We start from the raw sequence: 17,877 nt of genomic DNA, 5'->3' as shown, positions 1-17,877 counted from the left end.
AGTACGATCTTGGAATGACAATGTGTTTAGCCTTAATTGAAGAAAATAAGGAAGCAATGTACCGGTTCAGTATACTTATTTGATGGCCTTTTAAAAATGCTTCGGTGTTCTCTGCTGCAGAACTTTGCCGAGAAGTGTGGTTAGTATTATTTTCCAAAATTTTCCTGCTGTCTTAAATTGGACAAAAGAACAAAAAAAATATCATAAATGCAGTGAAGATTGTTATGCAATATGCTACTGAATGTCCCCAATTTTTTTCCAGGGCCCAAAGATGAAGGCTTAAAGTCGAAATGTCAGCACACAAAAAATACAGCCGTGATACACAGTACTGCAAAAACGCACACTTTCTTCTACATACTGAAAACAATGCCCACAACCAGGGAAATCCCTTTCTAGTTTTAGATCATGATATCTGTACAACTGGAGTCAATATGGAAGACCACATGGGCTTGGGCCGTTTACTAGGTGATGGATGGGGGTAATAAGAATGAGTTTACTGGGGAACTCCTGCCGGGGGACATGGATGCAGTTCAGACATTGGCACACGATCATAGTGAAAGTAAATGTACGTGTCTAGTGAAGCCACATGGCAAAGGATGCACATATACTGTCATAGACTCAGTCCAATTCAAGGATCGATTGGTTTCTAAGATCCAACACAACTCAGTAGGTTGACTTGAGATATGTGTTAGGAGCTGATGCGCCTACTGTATGAGCATGGCAGCAGAGTTACACATTTAAATACTGACAGTGATGGAGAACCTACCATGCATGCAGAATCATGCATTCATAGGAGAAGAATACGACTATAGGAAACGATATAGGAAGCACTGCTAAATTGCAGGATGAGTGGTTAAACCTGTATTCTGTCACAGTTGAGGAACAGAACTTCCATCTTAAAACATAGTTAAGTAATCAAGCATAAATGGCTTTCAGATTCAATGTTAAGAGATACTCTATATTTTATCCAAAATCCCATTTCATAAAAAAAAATATTTAATGTATCCATAGAAATGTTAGTTAGGCCATTAGACCATTCATTATAATGGTGCTTTCAGCTCTTCCTCACTGAAATTTAGAAAAAGAAATGTATTAAAAACTACCACATGTAAACAACAAGGTAGATTTAATCTGGAATAGGGTAAACCATGAACTGCAAATGCTCCCAACTTGGACACTGGCTTCCCTTAAATGACCACTAGTACTTTATTTAAGGATACTTAGCTAATTACCTTACTAAAAATAGACCTCACTAGCTTCCCATACAGTACCGTGGAGGCTCATTAAGGTCTTAGACTTGTAAACAATGTGTGACCAGTGTTATCGCCCACCTGTAGAGCAAATGTAGGTGAGTTCTAATTGTATCCTCTGTGGTACTGTAGGTTGTTCATGGCAAAACAGAGAGAGAAAAGTACACACCATGTACTATATATAGGGTACAATATGTACCTCCTGATACAAAACTACTACCAGTCTTTGTACCGACAATGATGCTGGGCAGATTGCACATTCAAAGGTACAAATGACAATTTAAAAAATGGCAATGATTTTAAAATGACTATTGTTCTGCAAGATGGTACAACCCAAGGGATAAGCAGTTTTACCAATCTGTTCCACAGGGCCACAGCTCTCTCTCTCTCTGAGTAAAAGTGGCACAGCTATCAAATTTAAAACACTGTGGACCCATGTTCTGTTTCTAGAGTCAAGAGACAAAACACCAGATGAACCCACTATCAGAATGTAAAGACTGTATGTTCATTATAACGTACACATTTGTAGTATAGCACATTTCAGTGAAATTATAGTAGATTTCTCAATCTACAATTGCGTGACCTTTGATAACGGTGAGGTGATACGTCCAATTTGTTTGACAATAAATGTTTTATTGTACTGCGCAGATCATTTGAAGTAGCCAAGAAGTCATTTCAATATACTCTCGCCGTTTCATAACAATGAAACACACTAAAACACTTTCAGAAAGACTTTCCCCGCTGACCTGACCCACTGATAACCGCTTTGCTTCCTGTTCCTGCATGCTAATAGTAATAAGCAGGTCATCCCTAGTGCAACTCTTCTACGCCTGCATAGCCGTACAGGTCATTGCTTATACTAATTGAGGGCCTCTTCTCCTCTTCTGCAGCTATGGTCATATTCGCACTCATACCAGCCCTGTATGACCGCGAACCTCAGCTGTCCTCAAACCCCGCCAGCCAGCCCATGTTAATCCATGGCCTGAAATAGTAGAGTACATAGCTTTGCTCATACAATCTTGTTTGAGCCCATGATCTGGTTAGCAAAAATGTGACAGTTGGCCTTGTGTCGGGAGACGGCATCCAAACATACTGTACATACAGCACACATAAAAACACACAGCCCCCAAGGGTTCAGTGAGTGAGTGGAATTTATTTTGTGAAAGCAAAATGTCATATGAAAACATGTTTGCATATCATAAAATACTTGAAAGTTGTGTATTTAATAATGTGCTGTTGATTTGTAAATGAAACAGAATGATCACATCAAGTTGTAGGAAACTACTCTTGTCATGAGATGCCATAGCATGCTGCATTAATTTAGACAAACTGACAGAACCTTAACATTATCTACAGCACTGGTCAAGATGAGTGACGAGCTCTCTGTGTCGACTGGCTGGATACTGTTTTTGGCAGTTGGGACACTCCAAGAAGCTCTCGTCCAGGGGACTGGGCAGTCCTGGAGATGCCCTGGGGCTTTCATAACTCCTCCTCACGTGGCTCTCTTGCACCTCCTGCCTCTCTTGCACCGCCTGGGGCTTTTCTTCACAGCTGACAAGTTTACTTGGAACTTTATCCACCTGAGGAAGAAGAGAGTGGTCAACATGATGCAAAAGTAGTGGTAGGATGCACGATGCAGACATTTACAGTTAGTGCTGAAAGAAGTTGTGAAAGAAAGAAGGAAACTCTGCACACGGTTGCTGTTTCCATCTTTGGCCTGGAATATGCTTGCTTACTGCAGGGAATATGTGTGCATGCACATTTCATGCACAAACGTGTTACCATGCATATTTTGTGACAAATTTTGTGTGTTGCAATGCATCTTAACATTAAGTTAACACTTAACATGCATGTGCACGGTCAATATTGACACAATCACTAGAGGCATTCTTCCGAATTTCCATGTTGCGGTCGCAAAAATATCAATGACAGCCTTGTTGGCCATCTTCCTTCTACTCAGAGGTGGGCAAACTCAGGCCCGCTGGGCATGTGGCCCTAGGGCTGAAATAATTACCCACTCCTGTCCGAGATGAAACCTCCAGTATCGTGGCTAGTTTTCTCATAGTTGAGTTTTCTGTCAAAACATTGCAGCCATGATGATGCACACAAAGCAAAACATATTTTTAACTGCTTCATAAGTACCAACCTCATCCTCTAATTTGGATATGTAGCTGTGAGCTTTTCTGAGATCTTTCAAGGCTTTCTGGAGTTGCTTCTGCAAATGCTGCTTTTCACATTTCTGCTCTTGTACATCATCAGCAAGGCAGGAAACCTTAACGACAAAATGCACACAGATATTTTATTTTAGAAAATGTGTTCATTTGATTACTTGAGGTTCTTAAGCAACGACAGATCACCAGAGCCCACAAACCGTGCCGTCTGAGATCCTCCGGCAAAACAGTATAAAAACAAATTAACATCTTCCAAGGGCTGGTGGCTGCTAGCCATCCGGTGGCAACAGCTTTACCAGGACTTACATTGTCAATTTACCTACAGTACATGGCAGGGATTACAAATAAACCTTTTGTTTCTTTTCGCATTTCTGCTCTTTCACATCATCAGCAAGGCAGGGAACCTTGATGACAAAATGTTTTCTTTTATGCACATACATACACAGATATTTTATTTTAGAAAATACAGTAATGTGCGTTAATGTGGTCATTTGATCCCTTGAGGTTCTTAAGCATCGTCAGGTCACCAAAGCCCACACACCGTGCCATCCGAGATCCTCTGACACAACAGTGTAAAAACAAATTAAAGTCTTCCCAGGGCTGGTGACCGCTTGCCATCCAGTGGCAACAGCTTTGCCAGGACTTACATTGTCAATTTACCGTCACGGCAGGGATTACAAATAAAGCTTTGGTTTCTACTTAACACTGGGGTCGTATTGAATTAAGAGATTAATTACTGTAGACACCCTGGCATGAGTTCATTCTGAGCGAGAGGCTCTGAGTGAGTGATGCTCCGTGCAGTAGCAACAACAATACTCTACATGGAAGCTCATTGTGTATTTTTCAGTGTGAAGTACATATTTGACTTTGGCCACTAGTAATAACTACTAATCTACTTCTTCTTGAATTGGTGTTTTAAGCTTGAAGAATTCCATAAAAATGGGTTCTTTACAATGTTGACTTTATGTAGTAGTTACATAAAGCATTTCGTAACAGAACTAAAATTGTATTGGCAATCGCTTTCCAGTAATATTTTTAATTCATTTAGCATGTTGTTGGAGTTTACAGTGTGCTGTAAAGTACCTGCTTCTGCAGACTGGCAGTCCTGGCCTGTTCCTCTTGATGCCTGTGCAACACCTCTTGCAGTGTCATGTCCTTTCAACCAAAATAGAGAAAAATCTTAAAAGGTGCTGTAGGATATTAAATATGATATTAAATCATAGTACCTTGAACTCATGGGTTTCCGGAAGTAGTAGGAGTTCTCTAGCTCCCGCCAAAGCCTGTTGCCTTGTTTAAACAATTTCAGCGCTCTCTTGGTTAAATAAACCAAACAAGTTTGGGAATGTGAGTAGCTGCCTAATCACAAAACTTCACTGGCAATAAGGTGGATGGGGCAAAACACTCCTTTATTTTTATGGCTAAAATGTAGACATCCATGCAGTTAGAAATTGCAGATTTAGTGGTTTTCAACTTGGGTGTTCTGATAATTCATGTACAACTTCCAAAATCCCAGAATCGAGGCTTTACGTATGTCAAAAGGAAAACTTACAGACGGCAGCTATGTAATGAAGTTTGAAAACACTAAATTGTTGTAATGGCAAGAGGCAAAACACCTAAAGCATTTTGGAATATGGAGGCTGTGAATTAAGTTTTACCTTCATTGTTGCAACTTTCTGTCATACAGTAAAGCAAATTTGAAATACATACTGTACAGTATGTACATAGTACGTACATACATACTCATACATTGCCTGATGGCAGGTGACTGTTCTTTGTTTTTAATCACTGGCAGACAGTCTTAATGGCTGATAGTGAACGTTCAACTTTAAATCTTCATCTTGCCAAATCAAAAGTCCTCCGTCTCAATAAGTACAACAACTCACCTGTCTCAGTTCTGCCTTGTGGTCTTTTAGCTGCTTCTGTATCTGACTCTTCTCCAGACGCAATTCACGAAGTTCACCTTCCGTGACCTGAATCTGGGCCTGCAGTGCCTGTAGCTCAGCAAACTTTGTGTGGAGCAGCTCCTGCAGCTCACTCAGATCTCCGTTCTTCTCTTTGATCTGCTGCCACACCTTGTCCAGCTCAACCTTCTTGTCGTCGATGTGCATCTGTGTTCGCTCCAGATCGTTCTGTTTGCTCTGGAGCAGACCCTGTACTGTGCAGACCTCTTGGTGTGTCTCCTTCGCCTCCCTCTTCAGGTGTTCCACCTCTCTCTGTGCCTGAGCGATGCTTTCAAACTCCTGGTCGAGCTGTTCCTCGCATTTCTGCAGGACTTCAGTGTACTGCTGCTGCTGTGCTGCCAGAGAATTCCGTGCTGAAATGTCCAAAAGTGAATTCTGTTTGTGCTGTGATAAGTGGATTAGCCATTACATGTACTGTACATTCATTACAGTACATCAGCCATTCATTTTGATGGTGGATCTTATCTATGGAAAAATGCATTGCTGTGTGTGTTTTTGCAAGTTAACAAAAGAAAGTCTAGACTTGTCCTATGAGATTTCGATATCCAGTAAGATTAAGCCACAAAGTTTAACAGCGAAATCTGTTTGTGTCAAAGTTTGCGATGAAATGTTTGTGTCAAAGTTTGGCTCAATGTCATTTCAAAACTACAGCAGGCCTGCCTAGTGTTTCTTCGTTTCTTGGTCCAAAGTCAAATTGACCAAGACTCAGAATACCTTCACACCAACAAATCCAACCGAAATAGGGTAATTTGGTGTGCACCCGTCTCTGTTGGTGTGAAAGCACCATCTGTGTGGATTGTACATAGCCTGGCTATCATGGCCATAAATCTCATGTCAGCTCTGTCTGGTCAATCTGTTGTGCGAGACAATTTGCTCATGGCATGGTGTTATATCATATGACTGCATTGTGTTCCCAAAATTATGGAGGCCCAGAAATGGCAGAAATACACACCCTGGCCAGACTGATGTGGTTGAGATTATTTTTTTTTTGCAGTATGGGAAATCCTTGGCAAGATGACCCTCAAAGTGTTTCTCTAGTTTGTCAAGAACACATAGGACCAGGGGCGCTGCCAGAAATGTTGGGCCCCATGAAAGATTCAAATTTTGGGCCCCCTTAAGGGCCCCTCTCAGTGCTTGGGCCCCCTTAAGGGCTCCTATCAGTGCTTGAGCCCTTAGAATCTGTACCACTTTTCCCCCCATAGCGGCCCCCATGCATAGGACATAGTATTTGTTGCAAGACACCAGTGACACAGAGGAAAGAGAGATCCTAAGGGCGCTTAGTTGCCAAGAGCTCCTGATGATAAAATCCTACCTGTGTCTATATCAGGTGCTGTGTGCGGAGGTCGCTCCTGGAAGGCTCCACGGGGCAGACCCTGCTGCTGTTCTAGGAGGTGGAGCCTTGTCAACACTGTCGTCATATAGGCTTCTCTCTGCTGATCATATGCCAGCCACTGCTGGTTCTTCTCCAAAGCCTTTTCACCAAGCAAAGAGGTACAACAACATTAAAGTATATAATAAATATATCAAAGTAAGTAAGTAAGTTGGGCTTTTTTTTGTTAAAACCAGAAATCAATGTATTTTGATATTAATACAGACATACTCTCTGTTTTAACAAAGAAGTTTGCAAGTAATTCCACATATCTTGACTTACATCTCGCAAAAGTTCTTGAATTGTTTCAACATCTGATGTGGGTTTATAATCCTGCCATAAGAAGAAAAAAGAAAAACCATGACCTTTGATTTTTTTTAAATAATCAAAATGTTAGTTTGAGATTAGGCCACAGAAAGAGTGTGGAGGTTTATTGATTTTGGTAAAATATGTAGATTGATTTGTTGGTTGGTTGATAGGTTGATTGTCCAGGCTTACTGGACAGGAGAGGGAGCTAAGGATGGGGATGATGTGAGATTGTCTGCTTTAACTGGTGAGTAGTCTGACAGCATTATTTTGAATGGTATGTCGACAGGAGAGGCTATTTGTTGATAATGCCATTGGCTTTCAACATCTGCATTCAGAAAAAGAAAATGAGTTGTACTGGTACCTGTGATGCAAATGATTTCATGTTCTCCAGTTCATGGCATCTAGCAGATACTGCAACCAGCCTGTTCTTAATATCTTCTGTTTCAGTTTTCAGCGTCTGAAGCATTCTAGTTCGCTCATTGACATCTTTAGTGTGGAGGCTCATCTGTAACAAACCACACATATAGAAACAGAAAGTAGCCCTCTTAGATAGACCTTATGGATCAGCGGTAACAAAAAGTGCAGCATGCACGCTTGATGACACCTGTGCAGTCTGCTAGTGCACTGGTTCTCAACCTGGGGTCCGGGGAGATTGCAAGAGGTCCGTGGAATTTTGTCTACATTGAGGTTGTGACCAAAATTATAATTTTTTGTGAACATTATAATTAGGCCAAATTATATTACAATATATAACAAATTAATGTGTTTTGGTCCCCATGTAAACTCGAGGTATGAATTACTGTCTACAAAAGCAAGAGGCAATACTTGATTACTGTCTAGAGCAAGAGGCGAAGTAATAAACCACATACTGTATATTCCAATTTTACTCAATTGCAAATAATCACAATGTGGCTTGACACAGGTAAGGGGGGTTAAGAAAGAAAAAGAAAAAAAGGCTAAGAACCACTGAGTTAGTGGATCAGTTAAACAGAAAGTATGATCAATTAACAGAAACGATATTTAGTCATAGGTATCCCTAAATGGGATTTTCCATTTTTTTCCTAGAGCGTAGAACTAGTGTTACCAATACACCACACTGATAAAAGGAGAAAACATCCTTTTACTGCCATTGAAAACATTGAGTTCACTGTTGGACAGTGCCAATGGTCCCGTCTCCCCAGCCCTAAACATCAACTGATAAACGGCTCTGAAACGACATTAGTTACATTATACCTGACAACCAGCACACAATCTACCATAGTATTACTAGTATGTAACAATAATATAACTTTAAAAGAGAGCGGACTGAAGATAGGCTAGTGAACTGATCTGCAATCTGCATCTAGCCACTACGAGCCCATTGAGCTGGAAATCGCCTGGTGCTAGCTAGCATTATAGTAATTTGCGATGATAACAAAAGTACTGGCAAGTTTAAGACTTTAACACGTGGAATAAGGACAAAAGATGATCTTTGTAGAGTTGTCTTTACCACAAACAAGGTTATGTATCCAGTAAAGAGTTGACTCGGAAAAAGATATAATTTCAAAACATTAGCTTAGGCTAGGCTACTAGTAAAACAAGTAACCCCCCTTTAAAAAACAAGCAAACAAAAGGTACATGCACGGACGTGAAATAGCAAACCAAACCATAGTAGCTAGTTATAAGAATGCCAGTAACTTACAGTGTGGGGTAAAAAAAAAAGTCAAATCCTGTGTTACAAAGACTTGTTCAACACCAACACCTAGGTTACTCATTCCCAAAATTCTATATCTTGGCTTGCCTCGTTTAGTAAGGCGCCCCCTTGTGCCAAAATTGTGCCAAAGTTGGATGGCCCATAGAATCACTCTACTGAAAAGAATGCAAACACGCCAGCCTCACTCTTTCATTTGTAAAGCAAAATGACCTAGGAGGGAGGACCTATATACAGTTCCGCTGACAGCTTTGGCTGGGCCCGGGACAGAGTCATCTGAAAGGGCCCCCTCACCCAGTAAATGCAATGTAGTGAGGACCCAATTCTGCCCCCCCCCACCACCTTCCAGGGCCCGGGACAACCGACCCCTTTGTCCCCCTTTGTCAGCTTCCCTGCATATGACTTACACTACCTCTCAAAGAAAGTAGGGGAGACTGAGGTTGGTTGTCACATTTTTACTTAAATCTAATTTCAGGAAAAACAGTGTAGGCTATTGCAAGGTAACCATTTCTACAGGCTACAGATTCAATATTTGTCAGATACATTTGTATAGTTTTAGATCCCATAGAACCCATTCTCTTGAAAAGATATGGGTTTTCAAAGGCACCTTGCACAAATGTGACAACCAACCCTTTTCTCCCCTCCACTCCTCTATGTAACAGTACACGAAGGACTTACACATCAGAACAGGAACACCTAACTGCTTAGGCCTAGGCCTACTTATTTGACAGCATGGTCAAGCTAGGGCCTAATGAGGGTCCTAGCTTTTAAATGCAAATTATTTCATGCCTTTATGTGCTTCGGAGGCTGATATATTTAGTTTTTAATAGGCAGAGGGCACCTTTTCCCAAAAAGGGCTTAGGTTAAAATGGGTTAAACCACGTCACTGTCTTGACCACGTCTCTACACAGGGCCGTCAGAGCTGCTCAAAGTTGATTGCTTTCCGACAAAGTGGGTGGAGTTCCCGATTTCTCTGGAGCTCAGAAACCGTATTTGTATTGCTCCAGGCCAGACTTAGAAGCAACGCAGAAGGTGTTGCGTCACTAGGAGGGTGTGGCCTGGCGAGAGTCCCAGTGCTCACACAGAATAAACACAAGTTTGCATCTCAATATCCCTCCTCCAGTTGCTCGTGGCTTGAGACTCAAGGTTCCACATCATCGTACTGTACATCTCAGTACAGGTGAGAGGATGAGGACGGAGGTGAAGTGCCCTCGATTACTTCTTTGTTTCCTCCAATGGAGGAGGGGCGAGAGTAAACAAGGATTTGAGAATGTGAGTTATGAATGATTTATGTAATGGAACCCACTAGACCTCACTATACGCACACAAAACATTGCACTGACAGCAGAGACCACCTGGCAAGATGCCTGTTCTGATCCTCACACTCAGGTACATTACCATAGGCCTACTAATGCAATCTCTTTTTCAATAACTCAGCCTACACAACCCTCCATGACCATTTCACTGCCTCTGTCTACTTCACCCAGTCAGGACCGGATTAATGGAGATATGGCTAGAGCCTAGGGCCCCCATCTGCCAGGGCCCCACTGATTGGCCAATAGGGGAAAATTGCAGAATTGTGACAAGATGCGATACTGAAAAATGTCTCTGTCGTGTAGACTTTTAAAATCTTGTTAATTTTCCTCTCCACAGCTGGAGGACATGTTATACTTAATTCCCAGCTCGTACCTGACACAGTCTACGGAATTTTGTCCATCTAAATTTGCCTTTGGAGGGTGCACAGCAACCTGTACGACAGATGAGACACACAAAATGACCAAATCGTGCACGGTGTGTCCGTTATTGTGTTGTTACAAATGAGCAGAGGTGGAAAGAGTACAGAAAATGTGTACTCAAGTAAAAGTAAAAAGTACTTCACTTAAAATGTAATTTGAGTAAAAGTACTTAGTTACTTTTAATTAGCTTTCCTCTTGAGAATGTCATGTTTATTTTTCTTGAATGTCGTCCTCCATAACCTCTATCTCTTGCTTGGCACCAGCCATCATCCAATACATTGATACAAGATAGTAAAATAGTGGAAATGCTGTGTGCCATCCTGCACAATCTTTCATTTCCGGCGGATTGTGGCATTATTGTGCATGGCATTTTGTCTCTCAGTCATTTTTTTTACTCAGTACTCAGGCCAGGTTCCAGTGTAATTGAGTAAAGTACTTGGGTCAAAATGTACTCAAGTACAAGTAAAAGTATTAATTTAAAAAATGACTTAAAAAGTACAAAGTATTCATAAAAGCTACTCAAGTACAATACTTGAGTAAAAGTAATTAGTTACTTTCCACCCCTGCAAATGAGTCACTCCAATTGTATATTCCTTGGCCTACTCTCAAGTGCCACGTACTGGATAGTGCGTATATGGTCTCAACTTCCTTTCTCTAAACTTTCTTCCTCTCAACAACAAATCAGTCACCCAGTTCTCATGGTCTTCACAAGCACAGGCAAACCAGCTCGTTCATTCACTGTCTCAAAGCACCTAAAGAGCTTGCACAGTGCACACACATGTGCGCGTACATACATACACACGTTTGCATACACACACTCTCTCTCGTGTGTTTCAGACATTCCTTCAATCTGTCTCAGGCTCTTTCTCTCTCTTTCTCTCCATCTCTCTCATAGACATACAGAACTCTCTCTCTCTCTCTCTCTCTCTCTCTCTCTCTCTCTCTCTCTCTCTCTCTCTCTCTCTCTCACTCGCACGCACGCGCACATGCACGCACGCACGCACACACACACACACACACACACACACACACACACACACACACACACACACAGACACACACACACGATTCTAGGGTCAGGTGTGGGGCCCCAAGCGGCTGCCTGCCTTGACTGGTGGCAAGATGCTTCTCTGCACGCATGCGCACGCACGCACCCACGTGCGCGTGCGCACACACACACACACACACACACACACACACACACACACACACACACACACACACACACACACACACACACACACACAATGCTCACAAATCCAATCTTTCTCCTGCCCTCCACACAAACTCACTTTGCACAAATTTGGTCGTTGACGCCATCTGCCGCCAGGCCTTGGGATTGTTTCTGGACACTGTCAGCCGCCCCTTTCCGAGAAGCTATTAACTATTGGTCCAAAGATTTACGCTTCCCCACGTAAAGTATTTGATTGGCTCATTTAGTGTAACGTCACACACTGAAAGTTAATCAGTTCTGCTAAACAGGAAAAAGCTATCGGTTGTATCAAAATATCCCCCGATCCTACAGACAAAATCTAGCAATTAATCATACCAAATGAAACACGATGTACATTGTTAATGTAAGTCAAGCCATTGTATGTCTCATATATTACATAGACAATCAGATTGTGCCTATCGTTGTATGGTATAAGCAAAGTATCAATGTGGAGAAGAGAAGAAAGCAAAATATTAGCTGTGGAGTGTTTGTTGTCTTGCAGAAGTACTAAATATTTTTCATAAACGCAATCAATTGCTGATTTAACATGTTAACATCCAGTGCGTTTGCTCGTGATGTATTTCGTTATCTTTTCCTGTAAAGCTGTATTGATATGGAGCAGCACAAGCTGCTAGTTAATTAGTTGTCAGCAGCACCCGTAAGCTAGCGTCTCAGTTCCCTAGCTGTTGTTATTTACTAACCTCATGTCCACACAGTTATGTGTTACAGTTAGAACTAGTTGAGTGTTAGCAAAGTGTCCTAGGTTACGAAATGAATGCCACAATGTGCAATGTTATCGCATTTGGTGGCAAACTGCTCTGTGGACAGCTGTGTTAGCGTGTTGGGTGCACACTGATTGTTTGGGTTGTCTGCAAATATCTGGTGGCTACTTCACAGACACATCACTTTTTTTATGTGAAAGCAAAGAAAATGGAATCTTGTACAAGAACGACCACTGGCTGGTGTGGCCAGGAGTGGCACTGCAGCTATATCATCCAGCCAAGTAAATAATGAATGGGTGCCAATGGGGCTGTACGCTTCTCATAGAACTATCTGCCCGTGTGATTTTTTCCCTGGAAACAATGAAGTCGCGTTCGATAGATATGAGTAAGTGAAAGCATTTGCCGGCACGTTTGCATCTTGTTAAGTGTTAGATTCGTGAAAATGACCCTTATTTCAACTATAGCAATGACATAACACGTGACAATCCACTTTACGGCACTACGCCATTTGTTTTGTAGTTTTAAGTCTGACTTCAGATGTCGATGTGTTTAAAGTTATGTTAGGATTGTTGCGGACACCTGTTATTTATTGCATTTAAGGTGGTGGAAAAGCGGCATGTGTACATGGGGTAAAGGAAATGACTGCGCTCATCCTTAAGAATTTGGGCACCTTCAATTAACATGTTGGACGGCGGTGGGGGGTTTTGAGGTGTGTGACCGTAGATGTCTCTGCTAGGATCAGTCAGAGTACGTCTCTCGTCAGCTCTGGTCGTGAATAGTCGCAGAGATTCCTCAGCCAGCAGGTATTAGCCGAATGCTAGCGTGTTGCAGGACAAAACTAACACGTCTTTGGGAGAACAAAGCCATGTCAGGAACCTTTAACTTCACTTCTAATACAACTTCCATGATAAGGTACAGAATGTGCACACACCTTTACAAACCAGAGAACAGAACCGTCACAAATCCCTGCTGAGCCATTTAGCCCAATAGGCTCCCATTCATCTTTTACTTGGCTGCGTTCGCCAACGGGGCTATATGGGAGCCAATGAGAGACGCCTATCTCATAGCTTAGAGAATTTCTGGTGAAAGGAATGGGTCTTAGATTCTGTCACGTGCGTATTAGCCCAAGTGCTTTGTGGGGTTATTTTCTTGACAAATGAACTTTTGGCACCCGTTTGGTAGCGTACCCTAGTAATTTGTGAAAGATATGCAATGTAAAGATATTACGAACGAACTGAAAGTGAAAGAATGCTCTCTTTCTGTCATAGCTATAATTAACTCGCCCCACATACCACTGAGTACCTTACTGTGATCGGGTATTGTTAGAAAATAGATAAGCTGTGGAGACCCTGGCATTTGATGCATTAGCTGACAATAAGTAGTTAACTCTCACATTTTGTTTTGGAAATAAATTCTTCCATATTTGGTTGTAATTAAAACTGAAATAACTGTGTCATGCTTTTCTTTGAGTAGGCTTACTCACACCATTGAGTAATGACCCCATGTGACAGCCATGAGATGAAGATGAAATGAATGTTGAGTAATTACCCATTCCTTTTAGGAGAGCCTACAGGAGATGTCATCAAAACCTTGTTGCAAGACAAGCTGAAAGCCAGTCTTTTGATGTTTGATTAACTGATTGTTTTATTTTCCTTAGAAAAAACTGACAGGAGTTTAAAGTTCAAAGAGTACAGGAAGAACAGCAATGTGCAAACTAACTCCTTGAAGTATCATTCTTCCTAGGGCACATTAGGGGTGGGCGATATGACGATATTAAATAGTGAATCGCGATATTGAGTAAAAGATCGTCTCGAATCTGCCAAAGTGGAGAAATTGTATAGATCGTCTTGCAGTGAGGATGTTTATTATCAGCATCAGAGTGACGTTTTCTCACTTGTTTTGTTGTCTTCACTTTATTCTTAACATTATTGTATTCCAATTGTACACTTTATGAGAGTATCATCAGTGTGTTAACATTTTATTGACTGCAAATTACAAATTGCAAGTATATGAAAGTTGTTTTTTGTTGTTTTTATTTTTTGGATGGAATATCGTGATAAAAAAAATCGAAATCGAGATTTCATGTAAAAAAAATCGTGATACAACATTTTTGCCATATTGCCCACCCCTAGGGCACATGATGCTGTGATGTCACCTAGAGGGGAAACTATTTGACTTAATCCGAGGCCTGGAGTAGGTGACAATGGGGAATGACTAACATTGAATTTCAATCTTTTCAGTACAAAGGACCCAAAAAGATGTCAAAGAAATGTGCTGGCTGTATGTGTATTGGTTTGATCAAGGTTACAGGACAGCAGATTACACTCGACACAGCATAGGCACATCTTTGGTTACCTAACAAATAATGTAATTGCTTACACATAACCACAACACACACACACATATAAATACCGACATAAAGGGAGAGTCAGGAGTTCCTAATGCCATTTCACCCGAACTCAATAATTGTTATTGGTCAAGGCGAGAGAGAATTAGGAATTCCGGAGTGCTTCGGATGCTTTCGTTGTTTCTTGAAATTTTTCTGTAGACTCTGCAGTTCTGGAAAGCTGGAAAGCACTATCAGTGGTGGTCATTTTGTTATTTGGTAATTTTAGAAAATAAATAGATTAATTTTACTTTTGGACTATTTTGATTGTTTTGACTCAGATTTGAATCACGCAAGACGTACTTCAACAGTATCCAGGTCTTGGACATCTCCGTGCCTAATCACTTTTCTCTTGAAATAGGCTACTTTTTGTACAAACCAACGTGCCATATAATGATGGAGGGGAGCATGGATCCAGAGAGGTATTTTTTTCTTGAGTAACTTTATTGTGGTTTAAAATAAACACCTGAAGTCTGAAACGACAACAGCATTACATTAATCTGGGAAACAGCTGCTTGAAGAATTATTAGGCAAACAAGTAATTTGACCAAATTGTGCATTTTATGCACATTTGCTAACTCTGAAACTTATTTGATATGCATTCCAGGTAAAATCTCAGTTTGGCTGATAGGCACAGTCATCATGACCCAGAATTTCAAAGACTCCGTTCACTTTCACTGTACAGAACCCCTAAATTCCATTGAAACCTTGTTGACGGAGTCTGTTGTGTGATGCTGCTTTGATATTATGTGACTCTGGAGTTGATTAAAAATGTTGTTTGTAGAAAATAGTAAATTACTATGTTGACAACATTGATATTGTCTTGTTGGGCTAAATGATGCATTGCATGATAAAGATAATGACAATGAAATGATGAATAGCTGTATATTTTGTGAAACAGCCTAAAACTACGTCCTTATTTGTGTTTTTAGTACCGACTTGGGGGCCAACAATCATCTCCTTAAATCTTGCCCAGCAGTAGGAAAGGACTCGGCATCCTCAGAAATTTGCAACCACAATGAAAACCCCACAGACAACAGCAATTGTAACTTGTCTACGGACACGGACAAGGACAACGAATCCAACATGGAATCTGACCCCGTTATCAACCAAGCGAACTCTCTCAATGAACAGATGCCTTTGAAAGACAATGTCGCGTCAGACTGTGAACCTTGTGGTGTTCCCACAGGGGAGAGCCTTAGTCCAAGTTCAAATGAACCATGCTGCGATAATCCCACTCAGGACAGGGAAATGTTGAGCCCAGATAGTCCCACATGCATGGACTTCACAGAAGGTGGTGGTGGTGGTGGTGGTGGTGGTGGCGGCGGCGGTGGTGGCAGTGGCGTGGAAAACCAAGGTGCTTCCTGTTTAACACCAGGGCCAAAGACCTCAGACACGCCAGATGCAAGAGCCAAAGAAGAAGTGGCTAAACAGCCTGCTGCTGATCTGGCTATGGAGAGCAGTGGTCCCGAAACCAGCAGCCCCTCTGCTTCAAACAATCAACAGGATAACACCTGTTTGACCTCACCAAAAAGGTATTTTTGCCATTAGGTCATTAATTTATTCAAGATACATGTTGCATGTTGTCATCCTTCAATGTTCATTGTCATCTGTTCATTTAGAATGTTCTTTCCCACCATCATATTCTCCATCCATTTTATGCTGTTTGGTAGATAACACAGAATAAAGTCTTGACTAAGACCACATTTAAGTGGGCAGGTGACATAACTATTTAAGGGTTATGATTTAAGCTTTAAGTTCTGAGATAATTTGCAGTGGCAATTATAATTGCAAAGTTGTTTAAGGTTCTTTATTTTTCAGTCTTTTTTGAGTATACTTTCTGTGAAGGCGGCCTACTGCTGTGTCTATGCTACCCATGAAGCCTACAAAATAATGTTCTCCTCAAAAGCGATCAGGCAGACGGGAGAAGAGGCAGAAGGTGGATGGGCACAGCTGTGGATGAGCTCAGGAGGATGCCCAAGTGTGCTGCCCCTTTGCCACACCTGAAGGTCTCGCCCAACCATTGTGTAATGATCAGAGTAAGTCTTACGATAATGCTACAAATTTTATTCCTCACTTATTCAGAAAGCTTAATACATCTGATTAGACCTGGATTGCATGGTAACAGTCAGTGCATGTGTCGGGGAATGTCTGAAAAGCTAATTTCAGTTAAGGCTCTTCCAGAAAGAGAAAGTCAGGGATTATCAGGGAATGTTGGTGGAGGTTCAAGGGCTTATACCCTTGTATCCATGTGAGTCTATGCAAAAACTAAGAACATATGCTTTAAAAAGCTCTGTGATGAATTTACTCTTATGACTGGCTTATTAATGGCAATGAGGAATAAGGATTTAGAATCAAGGGTTAGTACTTGGGATTGAGTTGACTGCTGGTTTGAATGCACCCGATTCTTATATTGGACATTTTCTCATCAGGAAGTCATGAAAATTCAGATTTTAGGTCAGGGATGATCATGGAAAGGGTATTTTTAATCTACGAGTGAGAATCATGAAGAATAAAATGCATTTATGTGCAAAAAAAAAACATGAAGGGTAGTTACAGGTTTGTTTATTCTAACTCTCTTTACTCTTTCTCACTCACTGCATAGGCCAACAAACGCTTTCACCATGTTTTCATGTGATAGATACAGTACATGTAAACGTAGTCTCGCATGTTGTGTTCCAACAGACAGATCTGCTTAAGGAGGGCGACGTCCCTGTCCCATACCCCACCAAGTACAGAGACGCCTGGGACGAACAGTCTGTGAGGATGCCCTGCTCTGAGAAGAACCTCTTCCCAGTTGAATCTGAAGTGGGTACCTGGATCCTTATGTTCTTAATATTTTATACACAGCCACGACGGAAGTTCACATTTAATATTGTCAAATCTCCATGCATTTCGCTTAGGATGGGAACGCGTTCCGAAGTAGATGGGGCCTCATTTGTGAGGCTCTGTTAAGTGGATGTAAAAGCTCACTGGACATCAGGGTAAGTTAACACCACTTCAATCCATATAGCAGCTATGAACTTAGCTATAGCACATCAATAGCTGCTAGCGTGGTAAGTTTGTTTGG

The 17,877-nt window shown here is 41.4% G+C and overlaps 2 protein-coding genes and 1 long non-coding RNA gene across 4 annotated transcripts in view; 2 read left to right on the top strand and 1 right to left on the bottom strand.

The window, feature by feature from the left end:
• Positions 1–2,383: 2,383 nt before the first annotated feature.
• On the bottom strand, positions 2,384–8,845 carry LOC134440802 (centrosomal protein of 55 kDa-like). Of its 2 annotated transcripts, none has more exons than XM_063190942.1 (8): positions 8,742–8,845; positions 7,422–7,565; positions 7,034–7,084; positions 6,695–6,854; positions 5,305–5,735; positions 4,505–4,576; positions 3,397–3,522; positions 2,384–2,830 (listed from the first exon to the last, which is right to left on the bottom strand). In XM_063190942.1, the coding sequence occupies exons 2-8, from the start codon at positions 7,563–7,565 to the stop codon at positions 2,597–2,599; spliced, it is 1,218 nt and encodes a 405-aa protein (XP_063047012.1). In that variant the 5' UTR covers positions 8,742–8,845; the 3' UTR covers positions 2,384–2,596. The 2 variants fall into 2 exon arrangements, with proteins under 2 accessions (XP_063047012.1, XP_063047013.1); XM_063190943.1 differs by having other exon boundaries at positions 8,550–8,744.
• Positions 8,846–11,966: 3,121 nt separating this feature from the next.
• LOC134440814 (uncharacterized) lies at positions 11,967–16,102 on the top strand. Its single transcript, XR_010033031.1, has 3 exons — positions 11,967–12,063; positions 15,169–15,229; positions 15,740–16,102. It is a non-coding gene; the product is annotated as an uncharacterized LOC134440814 (long non-coding RNA).
• Positions 16,103–16,149: 47 nt separating this feature from the next.
• Positions 16,150–17,877, top strand: part of parga (poly (ADP-ribose) glycohydrolase a) — a 35,230-nt gene continuing 33,502 nt past the window's right edge. The window contains exons 1-4 of the mRNA XM_063192157.1: positions 16,150–16,342; positions 16,717–16,846; positions 17,493–17,615; positions 17,711–17,791. Of these exons, the coding sequence (XP_063048227.1) occupies positions 16,260–16,342; positions 16,717–16,846; positions 17,493–17,615; positions 17,711–17,791 (417 nt within the window). The 5' untranslated portion in view covers positions 16,150–16,259. The remainder of the gene's footprint in view (positions 16,343–16,716; positions 16,847–17,492; positions 17,616–17,710; positions 17,792–17,877) is intronic.

Source organism: Engraulis encrasicolus, chromosome 24 (assembly GCF_034702125.1).
Source record: "Engraulis encrasicolus isolate BLACKSEA-1 chromosome 24, IST_EnEncr_1.0, whole genome shotgun sequence".
Classification (NCBI taxonomy): domain Eukaryota; kingdom Metazoa; phylum Chordata; class Actinopteri; order Clupeiformes; family Engraulidae; genus Engraulis; species Engraulis encrasicolus.
Note: the sequence above shows the minus strand (reverse complement) of the source record. Positions and strands in the feature narration are given on the sequence as shown.

Excerpts from the sequence above, each read along its gene's own strand:
- LOC134440802 (XM_063190942.1), bottom strand. The coding sequence starts at position 7,565 with ATGAGCCTCCACACTAAAGATGTCAATGAGCGAACTAGAATGCTTCAG. Across the intron at positions 4,577-5,304 it reads ACAAGGCAGAACTGAGACAG|GACATGACACTGCAAGAGGT; the intron begins GTGAGTTGTTGT and ends TTTGGTTGAAAG. Across the intron at positions 3,523-4,504 it reads CTGCCAGTCTGCAGAAGCAG|GTTTCCTGCCTTGCTGATGA; the intron begins GTACTTTACAGC and ends TTTGTCGTTAAG.